We start from the raw sequence: 18968 nt of genomic DNA on the forward strand, positions 1-18968 counted from the left end.
AGTTTGTGTTCATATTCTACACATACATTGTTTGATTATAAGCTTAAATTGATAATTTGTAAATTAGGGGTCTAAACGTTCAATGTGTTTTACACACTATTTGAGCATTCAATTGGTATCAGAACGGGTACACTTGTTTTGGTTTAAATATCTAAGTGTGATTCTTGGCCCCTTGTGTCTTTTGCCATGGAGAGTGCTTTATATGCCTCTATGCATGTTTTGGATGTTGATGAATGTAACATGCCACGTGTTTGTGTAAATGTCTCTATAAGTGATGATCCTTATGATTGTGATGCTATGTTACATGAATCTTTGGGTGTTGTTGATATTCCTAACATCAAACTCTTCAAGAAAAAGGCTAAGAAGTTTCATAAAGATTTAAGCAAGTTATTTTGTGAAAATGATGATTTGATTACTAAGCTCAATGAATCCAACAAATTGGTTGAGAAATATAAGAAACTTGTTGAAAATTCTCTTAAAAAGCTGAAGAAGCTTGAATGTTTGAATGTGGACTTGGATGCTAAACTTGTTTTGTCTAACAAACTTATTGATGAGCTAAAATGTGAGAATAAATCTCTGAAAATGCATGCCAAGTGTTTGATTGTTAAACCTATTGCTAAAAAGAATGATAATATATGTTGCAATCATGTTGTAGTAACCGATTTTGTGCCTAATGTGTGTTCTACCTCTAAGGGCAAATTGGTGTACATTCCTCCACATAAAAGAAATCAAAAGGTGGAGGGAAAGGCTTTTAAGTCAAAGCCTCCGTTTAGGTCTCAACCTAAGGCTTTGGATGGATCTAAGTTTGTTCCAACTTGCCACCATTGTGATGTGATTGATCATATAAGACCTCAATGTCATAAGTTGAAGAGGGAACAAAACCATGTTGCTAGATCCCATCCTAAAAAGCCTAGTGGACCTAAACACATTGTGTGTCACCATTGTGGTGCTTCTGGTCATCTAAGACCTCATTGCTTTAAGTTTCATGCTCTTAAAAGAATCAAAAGAAAAAAGAAACTTGAGCTTCATGGAAGTTGTGCTAAAAAGAGTAAACCGGATTTGAGTGAAAATAGCATGTTGTTAAAGAAAGTGTTTAATGCTCTTAACTCCTTGTCTATGTGCATCTCCAATTTTCATTCTTCCAACCCTGGTCTCTTCTCATGAGACATTCATTCCAAACAATCGTTGTGTTTGGACGAGGAAGGGTTCCTATGGTTGAGCTTTTGCTCTTTTGGTCCTTAATCTAATTCTTTCGATCTTTGTAGGACCCTTCATACATTGAATGTCATATCTTCTTGCATTTTATGCATCTTGCATTTCTTTATATGCATTATTTTTTTTTATCTTACTTTTATGTTTTAGTTTTGTGTGAGTAAAAATCCAAAATCACATAAAAAGTGAAAAATTCAAAAAATTTGATCGTATATGTTTGAGCACATATCACATATGAGTTTTGCCTTGTACCTTCGTACAAATGGTTTTGTGCATTTACGAGCTTAGCTTGTTCTTTATGCATTTATATCTTTGTGGGAAAAATCTTGACATCTATGTGTGATTGTTACAAATCAATTTTTAAGCTTGTCATAAATGATTAGTCAATAGTCATGTTGGTTTTGATACATGCATAGACTTGTGCCTATATTTCTTCCCACTCATTTCTTTTAAAGAGTTCAACAAATGTTAAATCTCAAAAAGAGATAATGAGCTACAAAAGCCGTTGCACATATTAGTATTCGACTAGGAAAAAGGGAAAACAACTTGTAATGAAAATTTATGATGCCTAAAAGCCAAAGCCTTGTTCATCAAATTAAAATATCAAAAATTTCAAGCATCGATCTCAAAAAGAGATGTAAAGATAAAAAATGATCAAATGTTATGAAATGTAAAGAAGTCAAATGAAAAGCTTCAAAGATATGTAATCATTTTCTTGTGCCTATATATCCTCCCCTTTTTTTTTTTGCTTAAAGAGCTCAACCAATGTAAATCTCAAAATAAAAAGAGATAATGAGCTGCAAAAACCGTCGCACATACTAGTATTCGACTAGGAAAAGAGGAAAGCGACTTTTATGAAAATGTATGATGCCCAAAAAGCCAAAGACTTATTCATCAAATTGAAATATAAAAAATTTCAAACATCGATCTCAAAAAGAGATGTAAAGATAAAAAATGATCAAATGTTATGAATCATAAAGAAGCCAAATGAAAAGTTTCAAAGATATGTAATCATTTTCTTGTAGGAAGTCATATATATTCATTTCTATAATTGAGATAGACCACTTGACTTAGTACTAGTTGTATATGACTTGATTGAATTGATTATTGAAATTTCATACTAGACTAAGGACTATTCTACACTTGATACACACACACAACACACATGCCTTATGTTCAATGAATTCCTTATTCATTTGTTCAATTGTACTTGTTTAAATGTGATGTGTGTGTGCTCTACTATATATGGATCAATCCAAAAAGATTTTTGATCATTTTATATGCATTTGGAAGTGATTTTTATCACTCTTTGTGTTCATGTTTAGTGCTTACTTCGTTTTTCATTGTTTAAACATGTTCTGTGTTGAAAAACAGGTGTCTGAGTTTTTCGTGACTTACTCGCGACTCGCGCGACTCACGAAAATTTTCGCGACTCGCCAGTTGCGCAACGCAAGTTACGAGTTCATCTAGAAGCTTTCGCGACTCGCTCAGTCGTGAAACGCCTAGAAACAGCTTTTTAAAGGACTTTTCGTGGGAAACCTATTTTAAATCTCTCTCATCCTCTCTTAAACCCCTATTTCAATATTTTTACGTCAAAACTCAATCAATTTGAATGGTTTTTCATTCCATTAACATCTCTAAGGTAATTCTAAACTATTTTCTTTGATTTTGATCCTTAGATTATGTTTTGGAGAGTTTTTGTGCTCTTGGTTGGGATTTTCTTCATAGGGGTTGGGGAGACTTATTTTTCTATCAAATTTTTGTATGGATTGGTTTCTTTTGATGATTTTCTTTGGATGTTGGCCCCTTGTGGCAAAAAAAACTTGTATTAAGGGTGGATTTCATGATGTTCATGCATTGTTTTACATTGTTGTTCTTAGTGTACACGCTAGGTGTTTGATAAAATGTCTCTTAGGCATTTTCTCACTTGTTTGGACTTTGATTAGTACCAAAATTTGGGGTTTCTCATGTTTCCTCATTAGGATTATGTTTGGTTCATTGGTTATGTATTTAACACACCTTGTCCCGCATGTGCATTTTCAATGCTTTGGTCATGCATTACACATAGCCACTTCTTGCACACACCTTTGCTACCCTTGTCATGCCTTGGTCTATACCTTGTTTCTTCATCCTAGCATGTCATGTTTATCTTATGCTTTATAGCATTTTGTTTTGTCTTAGGTTTGAGCTTCATTTTCTCATTCATCTCGCACCCCTCATGCATCATTATCATTGTTCGTACCTTCATCTCTTTGTCTATTTGTGACAAAACCAAGGAGAGTATACTCTAGAGAGTATACCAGAGAGTTTTATCATTTTTATATGACTCTTATGCACATCCTTAGGGGGATAAATTCTTTTTCATGCATATTCGTAGAGGGAGAGATTACCATAGGGGAGATGCATATACCAAGGGGGAGAAGTCTTTGTTAATAAGAAAACTTTGTTTTTGTTTTCTTGTTTGCTTTATGGTGTTTTGAGTTATGTTTAGTATCTATGCTTTGTTGTTCTCATTGCATCGTGTTTGTGTGTTGGACATGCATACATCCTTATGATATTGTACTTCATTGAATGCATGTTCGGATGATCATTTGCTTTGTTATGTGATCATTGTAGTCAATTTTTCTATGATTGTTTTGGTGTATGATCAAGTTGCTCATAGGTTTCACATCATGTTTACTTGATTGAAATTTACTTGTTACATTTTACTTGTTTTATTACTTGCTTTACCTTAATGGTCTATTGTGTTTTGTGCAAGTGTTTCAGGTTATAGGTATATATATTCCAAGTTCAACACAGCTCCTATGATTCATGATAGAGGGAGTGATATGATAGGGGGAGAAAGAAAGAAAGAGTTTTGTGTTATATTAACTATGTTTTTGCTATGCTCATAGTTCATGATTATACTTAGCTATTTAAAATATTTTGATTTGTACCCTTGCTTTGTAGTATGGTACTTGTTGATTAATGTTATGCATTTTCTTTAAGTATACCACTCTTGTGCGCTTTGTTGGATTTTATATCGTTAATGCAATTACCTAGAGTTGTTGCATTGGTTGAGTATTGGACATGCAAATGATACTTTGCATTGAGCTTATTAGCTTGCATGTTCGGATGTTCATTCCTTGTGTGAATGACCATTATGGTCACTATTTATAGTAATTGTTCGTTTTTGGTCTAGCCATAGTTTATTGCTTTATTCCATTTTGCTTGATCGCATTGTGCTTGCTCCATATGCATTACAAGTTTTTTGCATACAATGATCATATTGTGTTGCTGTTTTTCAAGGAATACTTGTTCTTATGATTCAAGAGCTACAAATTCTAGAGTTAGGTGTGAGTGAGTTTTGTTCAACTGTTCCCAACTCACATGTTAAGTCTAGAGTTTGTTTTAGAGTTTTGTCATGGAATAGGCAAAGGGGAAGATTGTAAAGTTGAATTTAATCAACCATTTTGTTAGCTTTATTCTGTGTCAATTTGCTTGTAATCCAGCACTTAGAAATCCTATATTTAGGTGAGAATCATGTAAGGGTAGTGTGTGAGAGAGTGTGAAAAAAAGCTCAAGATTATGCACTCAGCAAGGGACTCGCGACTGGATCTCGTGGCTTGCAAATCGCCAAAGGATGCACATGAGTGAAGCATGTAGAGGAGCTGAACAATCACACCAGTTAGAGCACTACAAGACAAAAAGTCCAGTTTGGCCAATCAGTTAGCTCGTGGCTTGGACTCATGACTTAGTTAAATCATGAGGCTAAGTCGCCAGTCCACTCTGTTTGGGAAAAACTGACTCTTCGCATTCCAAACACACACTAGTATAAATACCCCTTATACCCACGAAATGTAGAGCACTTTTAGAGAGAATTTTGAGAGAGAAACCCTAGAGAAAAACAAGATTGACTTATCCACAATCTTTACATATTGATTCTCCAAATTCCTAAACTCTCACCCTCTCCATTATTACATCCTTAAGAGGGTCATTAGCCAAATCCTTTTCTCACCATACCCATATCAATGAGGAGGCTTTTGGTGCTATGGAAGCAGTTATGAAGGGACTAATTGATATTGGTTGATGTTATGGGTTATAGCGGAATCTGGGTAAGCTAGAAAAGATAGAAGTTCGGAGTAACCTCGTTGGAGCAAGAAGCTTGGAGGGCTTAGGTACACTGGGTAGATTAGGCTTGGAGGGTCTTTTACTATTTATGTATCCCAACTTCATTTTCTAGTAGATTATTGACCGCTTGGAGGGTGGCGGAGAGGTTTTATGCCAAGGACTTCGGTTTCTTCTTTGATAATACATCGCTGTGTTGTCTTTATGTTTGCATCTCTCTTCTCTTAATTTTTGCCATTTAATTGTTGCTATGATTGTGATTTTATTTGGTTTAGATTGTTTTATCAATTCTGTAATAAGCTTGTGTTCATATTCCGCACATATATTGTTTGATTATAAGCTTGAATTGATAATTTGTAAATTGGGGGTCTAAACGTTCAAGGTGTTTTACACACTATTTGAACATTCACATCTCTTGCCCTCATTTCTCTTTAACCCTTTGTCTATTCGTGACAAAAAGTGGGAGAGTATACTCTAGGTAGTATACCGGAGAGTTTTTGTCATTTCTATATGACTCTTGTGCGCATTTTTAGGGGGAGAAATTCTATTTCTCGTGCACATTTGTAGGGGGAGAGATATTTCATAGGGGAGATGCATATACCAAGGGGGAGAAGACTTTATATTAATAAGAAAATTTTGTTATGTTTGTGTTTCTTTATGTTTGTTTTCTTGCTTTCTTTATAGTGTTTTGAGTTATGTTTAGTATCTATGCTTTGTTGTTCTCATTCCATTGTGTTTTTGTGATTGGACATGCATACTTCCTTATGCTATTGTGCTTCATTGAATGCATGTTCAGATGATCATTTGCTTTGCTATATGATCATTGTAATCATTTCTTTATAATTGTTTTGGTCTTTGATCAAGTTGTTTATATGTTTCACATCATGATTATTTGATTGCAATTTACTTGTTACATTATACTTGTCTTTTTATTACTTGCTTTACCTTAAGGGTCTAATGTGTTTTGTGTAAGTGTTTCAGGTTACAGGTATATATGTTCCAAGTGCACCACAAGAAGAGAATTGTGCATATTGAAAGGGAAAGTGTTTATTTTTGTACCCTTGCTTTGTAGCGTAGTACTTTTTGTTAAATGCTATGCGTTTTTCTTTAAGTACATCACTCTTGTGCCTTTTATTGGATTTTATATCCTTAATGCAATTACCTTGAGTTGTTGCATTGGTTGAATGTTGGACATGCAAATTATATTTTGCATTGAGCTTATTAGCTTGCATGTTCGGATGTTTATTCCTTGTATGAATGACCATTGTGGTCACTATATATAGTGGTTGTTCATTTTTGGTCAAGCCATGGTTTATTGCTTAATTCTATTTTGCTTGATCGCATTGTGTTTGCTCCATATACATAACAAGTTTTCCGAATACTATGATCATATTGTGTTGTTGTTTTTCAGGAGATACTTGTTCTTATGGTTCAAGAGCTACACAAATTCTAGAGTTAGGTGTGAGTGAGTTTTGTTCAACTATTCCCAACTCACATGTTAAGTCTAGAGTTTGTTTTAGCGTATTGTCACGGAATAGCGAAAGGGGGAGATTGTAAGGATGAATTTAATCAACCATTTTGTTGGCTTTATTTTGTGCCAAATTTGCTTGTAATTCAGCATTTAGAAACCCTGTATTTAGGTGGAAATCATGTAAGGGTAGTGTATGAGAGAGTGTGAAGAAAAGATTAGAAGTTTGCATTCTGTAGGGACTCGCGACTAGATCTCGTGAGTGGCTCACGGCTGGCAAGTCGCCAAAGGACGTACACATGTATAGCATGTAGAAGAGCTGAAGAGTCATGCCAGCTGTTGCACTACAGGACAAAAGTCCCAGGCTGGCCAGGCAGTTAGCTCGCGGCTTGGACTTGCGACTCAGTCAAGTCACGAGGCCAAGTCGCCAGTCCACTCTGTTTGGGAAAAAATGACTCTTCGCATTCCAAACACACACTAGTATAAATACCTCTTATACCCACGAAATGTAGAGAGCTTTCAGAGAGAATTTTGAGAGAGAAACCCTAGAGAAAAACAAGATTGACTCATCCACAATCTTTACATATTGATTCTCCAAATTTCTCAACTCTCACCCTTTCCGTTGTTACATCCTTGAGAGGTTCATTAGTCAAATCCTTTTCTCACCATACCCATATCAGTGAGGAGGTTTTTTGGTGCTAGGGAAGCAGTTAGGAAAGGACTAATTGATATTGGTTGGTGCTATGGGTTATAGCGGAATCCGGTAAGCTAGAAAAGACAAAAGTTCGACGTAATCTCGTTGGAGCAAGAAACTTGGAAGGCTTAGGTACACTGGGTAGATTAGGCTTGGAGGGTCTTTTGCAGTTCATGTATCCCAACTTCATTTTCTAGTGGGTTATTAACCGCTGGGAGGGTGGCGAAGAGGTTTTACGCCAAGGACTTCGGTTTCCTCTTCAATAACACATCGCTGTATTGTTTTTATGTTTGCATTTCTCTTCCCTTAATCTTTGCCATTTAGTTTCTGCTGTGGTTGTGATTTTATTTGATTTAGATTGTTTTATCAATTCTGTAATAAGCTTGTGTTCATATTCCGCACATACATTGTTTGATTATAAGCTTGAATTGATAATTTGTAAATTGGGGGTCTAAACGTTCAAAGTGTTTTACATACTATTTGAACATTCACATCTCTTGCCCTTGTTTCTCCTTGACCCTTTGTCTATTCGTGACAAAAAGGGGGAGAGTATACTCTAGGTAGTACACTGGAGAGTTTTTGTCATTTCTATATGACTCTTGTGTGCATTCTTAGGGGGAGAAATTCTATTTCTCGTGCACATTTGTAGGGAGAGAGATATTTCATAGGGGAGATGCATATACCAAGGGGGAGAAGACTTTATGTTAATAAGAAAATTTTGTTTTGTTTTGTTTTGTTTGTGTTTCTTTATGTTTGTGTTTCTTGCTTTCTTTATGGTGCTTTGAGTTATTTTTAGTATCTATGCTTTGTTGTTCTCATTCCATTGTGTTTTTGTGATTGGACAAGCATACTTCCTTATGTTATTGTGCTTCATTGAATGCATTTTCGGATGATCATTTGCTTTGCTATGTGATCATTGTAGTCATTTCTTTATGACTGTTTTGGTCTATGATCAAATTGTTTATATGTTTCATGTCATGATTACTTGATTGCAATGTACTTGTTACATTATACTTATTCTTTTATTACTTGCTTTCCTTTAAGGGTCTAATGTGTAAGGGTAGTGTGTGAGAGAGTGTGAAGAGAGTCTGAAGAAAAGCTCAGTAGTGTGCATTTTGTAGGGACTCGCTACTAGATCTTGCGAGTGGCTCGTGGCTGGCAAGTCGCCAAAGGAGGCACACATGTGAAGCATGTAGAGGAGCTGAAGAGTCATGTCAGCTGTTGCACTACAGGACAAAAGTCCCAGGCTGGTAGTTAGCTCATGACTCAGTCCAGTTGCGAGGCCAAGTCCCCAGACCACTCTATTTAGGAAAAACTAACCTTTCACATTCCAAACACACACTAGTATAAATACCCCTTATACCCACGAAATGTTGAGAGCTTCTAGAAAGAATTTTGAGAGAGAAATCCTAGAAAAAAACAAGATTGACTCATCCACAATCTTCATCTTTTGATTCTCCAAATTCCTCTACTCTCACCCTTTTCATTGTTACATTCTTGAGAGGTAAATTAGCCAAAACCTTTTCTCACCATACCCATATCTATGTGGGGGCTGTTTGGTACTTGGGAAGCAGTTAGGAAGGGACCAATTGATATTGGTTGATACTATGGACTATAGCGAAATCCGGTAAGTTAGAGAAGACAAAAGTTCAACGTAACCTCATTGGAGCAAGAAGCTTGGAGGGTTTGGGTACACTAGGTAGATCAAACTTAGAGGGTCTTCTGCTGTTCATATATCCCAACTTCATTCTCTAGTGGATTATTGACCGCTTGGAGGGCGGCGGAGAGGTTTTACACCGAGGACTTCGGTTTCCTCTTCGATAACACATCGCTGTGTTGTCTTTATGTTTGTATCTCTCTTCCCTTAATCTTTGCCATTTAATTTCTGCTATGATTGTGATTTTATTTGGTTTAGACTGTTTTATCAATTCTGCTTTAAGTTTATGTTCATATTCCACACATACATTATTTAATCTTTGTCATTTAATTTTTGCTGTGGTTGTGATTTTATTTGGTTCAGACTGTTTTATCAATTCTGCTTTAAGCTTATGTTCATATTCCGCACATACATTGTTTGACAATAAGCTTTGGTAATTTGTAATTTAAGGGTATAAACATTCAAGGTGTTTTATACACTATTGGAACATTCATCATCAATGCTACCATCAGTGACTCCTTATGCTTGTAATATTTTTTTCTTCAACCTAAATGAAATTCTATTGTTTGGGGGGGAAAAAAATCATTTTGAATTGTAACATTTCATGGGATGTACCAATTAACTAAAATTGTTTCATATAAATATACTCACAAACATAAGGAGGATTGTAGGAAGTGGCAATCCCAAAAAAATAAGTACTTTCAACTGAGGTGAGACATATGGCTATGGTGACTGTGGGTACCTGCCCCCCATTAATCGGTGTTTGTCCGCTTTGGGGAGCCAGGCCCTCACGGTTTTGTCACGAAGGGGTGGGAGCACAGGATTTTTGCCATGAAGTGATTGACACCTAGGCTCACCCGAGTCCCACATCGCCTAAGTAACCCTCCCACTCATGGTTTATAAGCTTCTGGAGCGACCATGAGTGTACCACTACAAGCTTCTGTTAAAGCTTGTTTGTTACTCATACATGTGTCTTTGCTTGTTTGTTCATGTCTTTAAGCATTGCTCCACATATTGATCCTGTGCGGGTTCATACTTATCTTTACACACAAGATCCGGAGTCCCTTTCTTGGAGTCATGTTTGTTGGCACGTGTGTCTTCTGTAATCCAATCTAATGGATCTATGGACACCAAATCCAAACCTACATTTGTCCCCTTAGGACTTATTTTCTCTTTGTTTGTTTCATTGATAGCATGCTTCATTTGCTTTATGTTTGTTCAGATGTTCCCATTGTTTGCTAACATGCTTGTTTGCTCCCTTTGTGGGTTTGTTTGCTTGCGTGCTTCCTTCCTTTGCTTGCTTGCTTTGTTTGCTTGTTTTGTGCTTTCCTGCTTTGTTTGTTACCTCTTTGCTTCTCTGCTAGCTTTCTATTTTTGTGTTTGCAATAGATGATGGATAGAGCATATTCGCAACTTCTAAATGCAAGCAAAAAAAAAAGGCAATGATCAGTAGATTAGGGGTTAGCCCCTCCATAAGGCCCTTTCTTTCTTAGCATTTCCTTTAAAACCATGTCTATAGCTTTCTTAGACTATGATTTCCTTTCCTGTACCTTGCTTGAGCTGCACCCTTTGGGTGTGGATATGTCTGCTTTTCTTTTCTGCTCTGTGTGTATATGCATTGTGCATGCTATGTATGTTGTTAAAAAGGTAGTCATGCACTTTGGATGATGAACATACATGGTTAGGGAGGCAATCCCTCCCTAATCATGGATGCTCTTAAGGTTAGAGTGTGGGTATGCATTCAAGGCTCTGCTGTAGATGCATATTCATGCTTCATTGCGAGCATGACCTAGTAGAGTGGCTTATGGTCTGAATTGATTACAAGCTTTACCCACTCATATATGGAAGAGACTTCAGAGCATTTTTTTTTTTTAAGTTTCTAAACAAATGCTCTGAAGTCTTTTCCCAAGCATTACATAAGATGCATTTTGATTCCTATATGTGAATCCTTTTACAAATAACTGACGTAGTAGGGATGCATTGATTTTTTTGTCATCCCTATATATTTTTTAGATAAATATCATCAACGCAAACTTTTATTAAAATATTAGACTATTTTAATTTGTTAATATGATAGTAAAACAACTATGGTACAAAGATCATAAATATATGATTTTCGTGTGTAATTTAAAGATACTTGTTTTGATAGTTTTCTTATAGTATTCAATCACAATAATTTTGTGTCAATCAGCGTTGTTGAGTACTCTTTTAGCCATATTATATAAATTATATAAAGTTAGAGATGCTACTTTGGCGACTGTTAAAATTTCATTTTTGAGCAATTTAATTTCTAGAATAAAATAGTCATTTTGCAATTTCTTTTGAAATTTCCAAAATTTACGTAAAGTTAAAATCAAATCATAATAGGTCTAGAATTTAAGGGCATAATAGTTTTTTCCTGAATTAAAATGAAGGCTTTGATCAAGGTTGGTACTACAATAAGCATGCATGGTTAAACTTGGTAAGTTTGACTGGTACTTGAATGATTAATTAAAAATCAACATAAAGCTTAATTCTCATTTTTTTTTTTTAAATGGTAAATGATTGTGGACAAGTGCACAAGGGATGATCCTAAGAGATAGTGTAGAATTTCTTTATTTAGTAAACTATTTATCCATCATTCCAACAATAGATAATCATCTCCATAGTTTTAAAAATTAATTTTAATTAGGGTGAACCTAATCAATAAAAAATAAAATTGTACAAAAAGGTCATTATGACTGAAATTACACTCCAACATGTTGGGCTTTTTGTGGTGTAACATTGCTAACCGCTAAAACTAATAAGAGCATTGTGACTTGCGAGTGTTTTTCTTTTTTCTTTTTTGACAAGATTTTAGCCGTAATGTTGAAACTGTGTTACATTGAAGACATCTCTTGAAGACATAATTTCAGCATCAATATTGAAGATATGATTTCAAAGAAGGAATGTTTTGAAGCTACAATTTTTAGGAAAGCATACGTTACGAAATATTTTAACAATTTACCAGCTCTATTTATAAAAATAAAATATTGTGCAAAAGTTCCCAACCTATAATATTCTATTTTTTTGAGCACAAAATAAATTTGAATCCAAAACTAGGCAAGTTAAGATATTGTTCAAGGTAACTTAAGTTAATTTGGTGCCACAATTTCTTCAGCTATTCATATGGAACAACGAAACCAAGTGCACAACAAATCTAAATAAGTAAAACCTTCTTAAATATTATATCATAGTTCTCTTATAAATTTAACCAAGTAGGCGATAAGTTGGCACGGCAAACAAGTGCTTGGCTCTTTGCATTGTTAGCGCAAACTTCTCACTCATGTCCAAGTCATTAGGCAACAAGCCACTAGGGAGCACCCAGTGAAAGCAATGTAGTAATTGAGCTAGAACATATTTTACGGTTGTAAGGCCTAGATGCATTCCAGGGCACCTTCTGCGACCAGACCCAAATGGGATAAGCTGGAAATCACGTCCTTTGAGGTCTATATTATTATTTATGAACCTTTCAGGATGAAATTCTTTCACATTATCAGACCACACACAAGGATCTCGTCCAATAGCCCAAAAATTTATTAATATTCGTGATTTCTTGGGGACATAATATCCATTGACCTCAATGTCCTCCATGGATTCATGTGGGATTAGTAATGGTCCAATAGGATGAAGTCTTAAGCTTTCCTTCACTACCATATCCAAGTATGGTAATTTCGCCAAATCAGTCTCCTCCACCATCCGATTCATTCCAACTACACGTTCTAGCTCCTCCTGTACATGTTTCATCACTCGTGGATACCTCAAGAGTTCAGAAAATGTCCACTCAATCGCAGCAGCTGAAGTGTCATATGCACCCGAAATCATGTCTAGTATGATAGCCTTGATATTTGTTCGATCAATAATGTATACTTGCTCATCATGAGGATTCATGGGTTGGTTCATCAAAGAAAGCAGCGTGTCTATAAAGTCTGTTTCACGATCTTGTTGACCACTAGTAGGAATTTTTTCATGCTCCTTGATGATATTCTCGAAGACTATGTCCAAAGCCTTGCTCCATTTCTTCATGCGTCGTGCCAATCCCTGATAGGAATAAATAGCTTGAAAATCACTCTGCTAACGATACCATTTCGCAAATTTTACTAAAAATATACCTATCAAATTGATGTGGTAACTATACATCCATGTAAATGGAGCTACAACAGTTACTCAATACTAGACGTAACCAAATTTTCACCTCAATTCCTTAATTGAATTTTTGTATTGGAATTTTTAAAAAATGAAGAATTATTCAATACAAAGGGAAACCAGCATGAGCATGAACATGAAAATGGTATACCAGATCCACCGAATTCATGCAAAATGCAATCCTAGTCATTAAGGGTCTGTTATATCTTTTTTCTAATAATTCAATAATTAGATAGAGGATTTGAGTTTTTTATTTCTTCATTAGAAATATGAAACATCAAAGTGACTTTTTGAAATTGTGCATTTTGAAAAATTGGTGATTTTATTAAATGCAGTATGAAATTGGACTTTTTCAAAAGTAGAATGTTTGGTAAAAGTTATTAAAAATGCATTTAGCAAAATTGCAATTTGAGGTGTATAAGTCTGCTTTTTTTTTTTTTCTTGGTAAATATAAAACTATCTGCTTTTTATTATTATTGATTAATGCAACTAAGTCTGTGAATTCAATTAGGAAATCTAATGTACAGTATATAAGTTTTACCTGTTCATAAAAAAAAAAAAAAAATACAAGTTTTACCTAAACTCTAATAAAATCAATTTCGGAAAAAAAAAGGTACTCTTTAAAAAAATTAAACCCACATACTCACTAAGTAACAAAGTAATATTAAACCCACAAACCTTATCAACAATAAATCCACTCCACCAATAGGTAGGTGACACCTCACCCACCCATATTTTCTCCAACCAATTAGGTTCCATGCTTCTAAATTTTTTATAAAAAATAAAAAATAAAAAATAAACTAGGTTTCATGCTTTATCACTCATAAATTTAATATACAAAATTTAACTTTTGTATATTATCACGTGGATGATTATATCCTTTTGGCCATTACATAGGCAACGTTCATAGCGTAGTGTTCTAGAAAGAATACAACCACATTTTAAAACAATAATAAAAGTAGAAATATAAAGAACAATGCAAAGACTACATTTGTCTACCTCATTTTTGCTTCAACTCGTCACTTATCGAGTTGTGAGTGATAGAAGTATGGATTGACATGGAACAATCATTTTTTCTCCATTACTCATAACTTGTCGCATAGAAGATTGTGCAAAAAATTGTACATATAGTTGTGATCTAGCATTTTTCAAATATAAAATATGCAAGAAAACGTAATGTTCATCTTATGATATGGTAGCTTGAAATCAGAATAATCAGTTTTTTTTATTTTTTTTTTATTTTATTTATTTTAAATTTTTTTTCTAAGAATTATCATTTACTCCACAATAATGTCAGTACTATAAATTTTGTCATAACTGTCTTACGTGATAAACTGAGTGATGAAGAAAAAATTGTGAGTTCATGTTAAAATAACAAACTACGAAGCACATTATGTCAAATAGAACAATTGTGACAAAGCATGTGTGAAGCGTGTGGAATTGTTTACTCCATAAATATGCGTGGCAATGAAGTCCAAATTTGTGGATGGACCCAAATTTATTGAACCAATTATGGGCATATATGCTCTGTCAATTGCAAATATTGTAGTCTTGTGGAATTGGAATAGGGTGGTAGAAGATAAGATTAGTTTATTACTTATTGAAGTGTAAGGAATTAAAAAAATAGAAAAAAAAAGTAAAAGAATTGTTGAGAAAGGGACAAAACAATATAATAATAGAAATGATTAGCCATGTGATTTTCAAGGTGGCCGTGTTATGCAAAGATTCTACGGAGATTTGAAATCTTAGATTTAAACATGTCTTATTTTTCTTATACCACAACCATAAAGTTTAAATAGAAAAATATATCATCAGCAGAAGTGGGCTCAAGACGCCAGATCTGGGGGAGGGTTCAAGATGCAGGATCTGGGGAGCATATCTAAGTAATTCTAAATATATATATATATATAAAATAGTTATTAGATTATTTAAAAAAAAATGATATTACTTTTATAAAAAAAAAAAATATAAGACATGGTCAAAAAGGCTCGATTGCATTTTTCTTTTCCTATAAAAAAATTCTAAAATTATTTGCTAAACACATCCTTTTAACTTTTCCAACAAAATAAATAAATAAATAATAGACCAATCGGATTTTGGATTTGGCTATATATGGAAGAGGGCAAAGATTAAGAGCTAGCAAATCAAGCCAAACTTCATAATCCTCCTCCAAATACCGTGGTCACTTCATAATCATAAAGATTTAATAATTAAGACTCAGATAAAGTTGAATCGATAGAAACTTACGTACCTGTAGATCAAGTGGCCCAAGGTAAGGCACATAATCAGCTAGATTGAAAGCCCCCGTCAAGTTAAAGGCCTCCTCAATAAGCGTTTTCAAGTCGAATCTATCATCACTACTTCGCCCAAATATCATTCTACATGTAATTTCCTCATTGAGTTCACACACTTTCCCACTTAGGTCCACGACCTCATGTGCCGCCGCAGCTTTTTTCAGTGACTGCACCAGTGATCCTACCTCCTCCTTCCTCATAGGTGCAAATGATTCTATTTTTGAAACACTAAGAAGTTGCAACGTACATAGTTTCCTAATGTTGCGCCAATATGAACCATACTCAGTGAAAGCCATGCCCTTGGTACCATAAGACAAGTACGAGAGCTGGAGTTTTGGTCGGCTAGCAAAAATGGTGTCATGGGTCTTTAAAAATAGCTCAGCAGCTTGAGGAGATGAGACCACAATAGTTGGTACATGGCCAAGCTGTAATGACATGATAGGTCCATATTTTTTAGCCAAGCTATGGAGGGAACGGTGTGGGAGACTACCTAGCATGTGTAGGTTACCGATGATTGGTAAGGCCTGAGGACCTGGTGGGAGTTTATACTCATTTTTTGGGTCTTTGGGCCGTGATTGGATATATATGAATGTCCATATGGATCCTAGTAGTAGTAGTAGGAGAATGGCTAATGTTAATGGAGACATATTAGAAATTGAGTTTGAGAGGGAAGGTTAGAACATCGGGGATTGAGAAGGAGGTGTTTGAGGATTATATATAACTCTATAGTCTCTATCTTGAACGTGTGGGGTTTTTTTTTTATATTGAAAGTGAGATTAGTTTTTGTTATTTAGAAGAGATGAGTGATCGAAGAAGAATGGAAATCCAAACAAATCTTATTTGTGTGCGTGAGATAGGAGGTTTTTTTGTTTCTTAGAAAAGTGTGGGAAAAGGGGGCCAAAATGGCTAAATACCACCAATTTCTGAATTTTTTTGTAAAAAAACACTGTTTCGAAACTATATAGGGAAATACCACATTTTATGGTACTCGAGTTTCTTAAACTTGAGTTCCTAGAAGTTTTGTCACCGTGGCACTGCTGAGGTGGAAATTGGGCAATTAAAAAAAATTATGTGGTACTCGAGCATGGTAAACTCGAGTACGATGCAACACAATACTCATGTATACCAGGCTCGAGTATCATTTTATAATAAAATGCTGTTTTTTTTTTTTTTTTTTTCTAAGGTACTCGAGCTCACCAAGCTCGAGTACCTTGTAATTTTTTTTTTTTTTGGGTATTATCAACAAATAAACATAAACATAAAATGGAGTTTATTTTATTTATAGAGTACTCAAGCTCACCAAGCTCGAGTACCTACTTATTTTTATGTTTATGTTTATTTATCGATAATCCAAAAAAAAAAAATTACTAGGTACTCGAGCTTGGTGAGCTTGAGTACTCTATAAATAAAATAAACACCATTTTATGTTTATGTTTATTTGTTGATAATCCCAAAAAAAAAAAAAAAAAAATTTACAAGGTACTTGAGCTTGATGAGCTCGAGTACCTTAGAAATAAATAAAAAAAACAGCATTTTATTATAAAATGGTACTCGAGCCTAGTATACTCGAGTATTGTGTTGCATGGTACTCGAGTTTACCATGCTCGAGTACCACATAATTTTTTTTAATTGCCCAATTTCCACCTTAGCAGTGCCACGGTGGCATAACTTCTAGGAACTCGAGTTTAAGAAACTCGAGTACTATAAAAAGTGGTATTTCCCTATATAGTTTCGTAACAGTGTTTTTTTACAAAAAATTTCAGAAATTGGTGGTATTTGGCCATTTTGGCTGGAAAATGGGTGTATTCTAAGAATATATGAATTCAGTCAGTACATATTCCTTAATGCAACGTGTCATCCTGTGCACAAAGTATAGGACACAAGTCTTTTCGCCAATTTTTTTTGTACTTTTATTTATCAACTAGTTAGGGTAGCACATGCAAGGCACGTGCTTGACGTGAAAAAAAAGTAGTAATTAAGGTCAATTTTAGATTTTATTTGTATTACAAAATTACGATATGAATAATTTGATTTTTAAAGTATATAGAGATTTATCTGTATATATTAAGAGGATTCAGAAAGTTAGTTATTGCTTTTTTTCTTGTCAAAAATACCCTTAAATTAATTAACCAACATCTAATAGCCCACGGCTCACAGCCCAACCCAGAAACCTGATGGCCACCAGGCTAATGGGCGGCCTGGCCCGTTGTTATTGAGGCCCATGGGTAGCCCATTAACCTAGTGGGTCAGGCCGTGGGTTAATTTTTATGCCCATGGGTATTCGGTGGGCTAGCCCAGTAGACCAACCTGTTGGCCTAACCCATTGGCCTAGCCCAATAACTCATAATTCATAACAATAATATATTGGAAGTGTACGAAGGATTGATCTTGAGATATTATAGAGAAATTTCTTTAAAGAACTGCCTCAGCCACTAAGATACTCAAAGTAATTGTGCTAAACTTAGTTTACTAAATATATATTTTTCTAGTAGTCTAGCAAATTTGAATTAACCATTTGACATTTTTTTTAATTAAAGATGAAAATAAAAAACTATTTAAAGCCTTAATAAAAAAAAATTAAATAGGTTTCCATCAACAAAACAAAAAATTAAATAGATTTGACTATAAAAAAATTTGTAATTAAGTATTAAATTCTTTAATTCTTTCCTTTAAAAAAAATAGATTGATTATTCCCTCATAAAAAATTGATTTTTTCCTTAAAAATATAATAAAATAATATGCTAACACAATCCCATGGGTAACCCATTAGGCCTAACCCGATAGCCCAGCTCGCTAAAGACAAAATGGGCATTGCCCATGGCAGGGTCATGGGTTGAGGTTTTCTTTTTTGGCCCAGCCCGACCCGGCCTGTTAATTACTTAATAGCCCATTTTGTCTGGCCCATTGTGCCCATGGGCCAAGTAAAAATGGGCTGGGCTGGCTCGACCCAGCCCATTGATGACCCTTAACCAACAACTTAAAAATAGGGTTAAAATAGTAAATTGGCAAAAGAAAGTTAGTTATTTCTTTTTTTATTGTCAAAAATACCCCTACCTAAAACTTAAAAATGGGGTTAAAATAGTAAATTGACAAAAATAATAAATTCCTACTTCTACATTGAAATGCCTTCTTGCTTCTAATAAACTCCTACTTTTACATTGATTTAAATTCCTACTTCTACTATCTAACTCTCTACAAAATAGGATTACTCTTTTGTTAGTTTTAAAACTCCTCCAATCTACAAGACTCACCCCACATTTTTTTTTTACTTCATCACGATGTATTTGTTTCTTCTGTCCCCCTTTTCTCTCAATTTTTATTTTTATTTTTTACAATTTCATTATTCTAATCTCATGTTTTTATTTTCCCAAA

General features: G+C 34.6%; 1 protein-coding gene across 1 annotated transcript; it reads right to left on the reverse strand.

Moving 5' to 3' along the window:
- Nucleotides 1-12198: 12198 nt before the first annotated feature.
- On the reverse strand, nucleotides 12199-16413 carry LOC126706627 (cytochrome P450 CYP736A12-like). The gene is made up of 2 exons (XM_050406162.1): nucleotides 15554-16413; nucleotides 12199-13197 (listed from the first exon to the last, which is right to left on the reverse strand). The coding sequence occupies exons 1-2, from the start codon at nucleotides 16241-16243 to the stop codon at nucleotides 12367-12369; spliced, it is 1521 nt and encodes a 506-aa protein (XP_050262119.1). The 5' UTR covers nucleotides 16244-16413; the 3' UTR covers nucleotides 12199-12366.
- Between the last annotated feature and the right edge of the window lie 2555 nt (nucleotides 16414-18968).

This window comes from Quercus robur, chromosome 11 (genome assembly GCF_932294415.1).
Source record: "Quercus robur chromosome 11, dhQueRobu3.1, whole genome shotgun sequence".
Lineage (NCBI taxonomy): Eukaryota > Viridiplantae > Streptophyta > Magnoliopsida > Fagales > Fagaceae > Quercus > Quercus robur.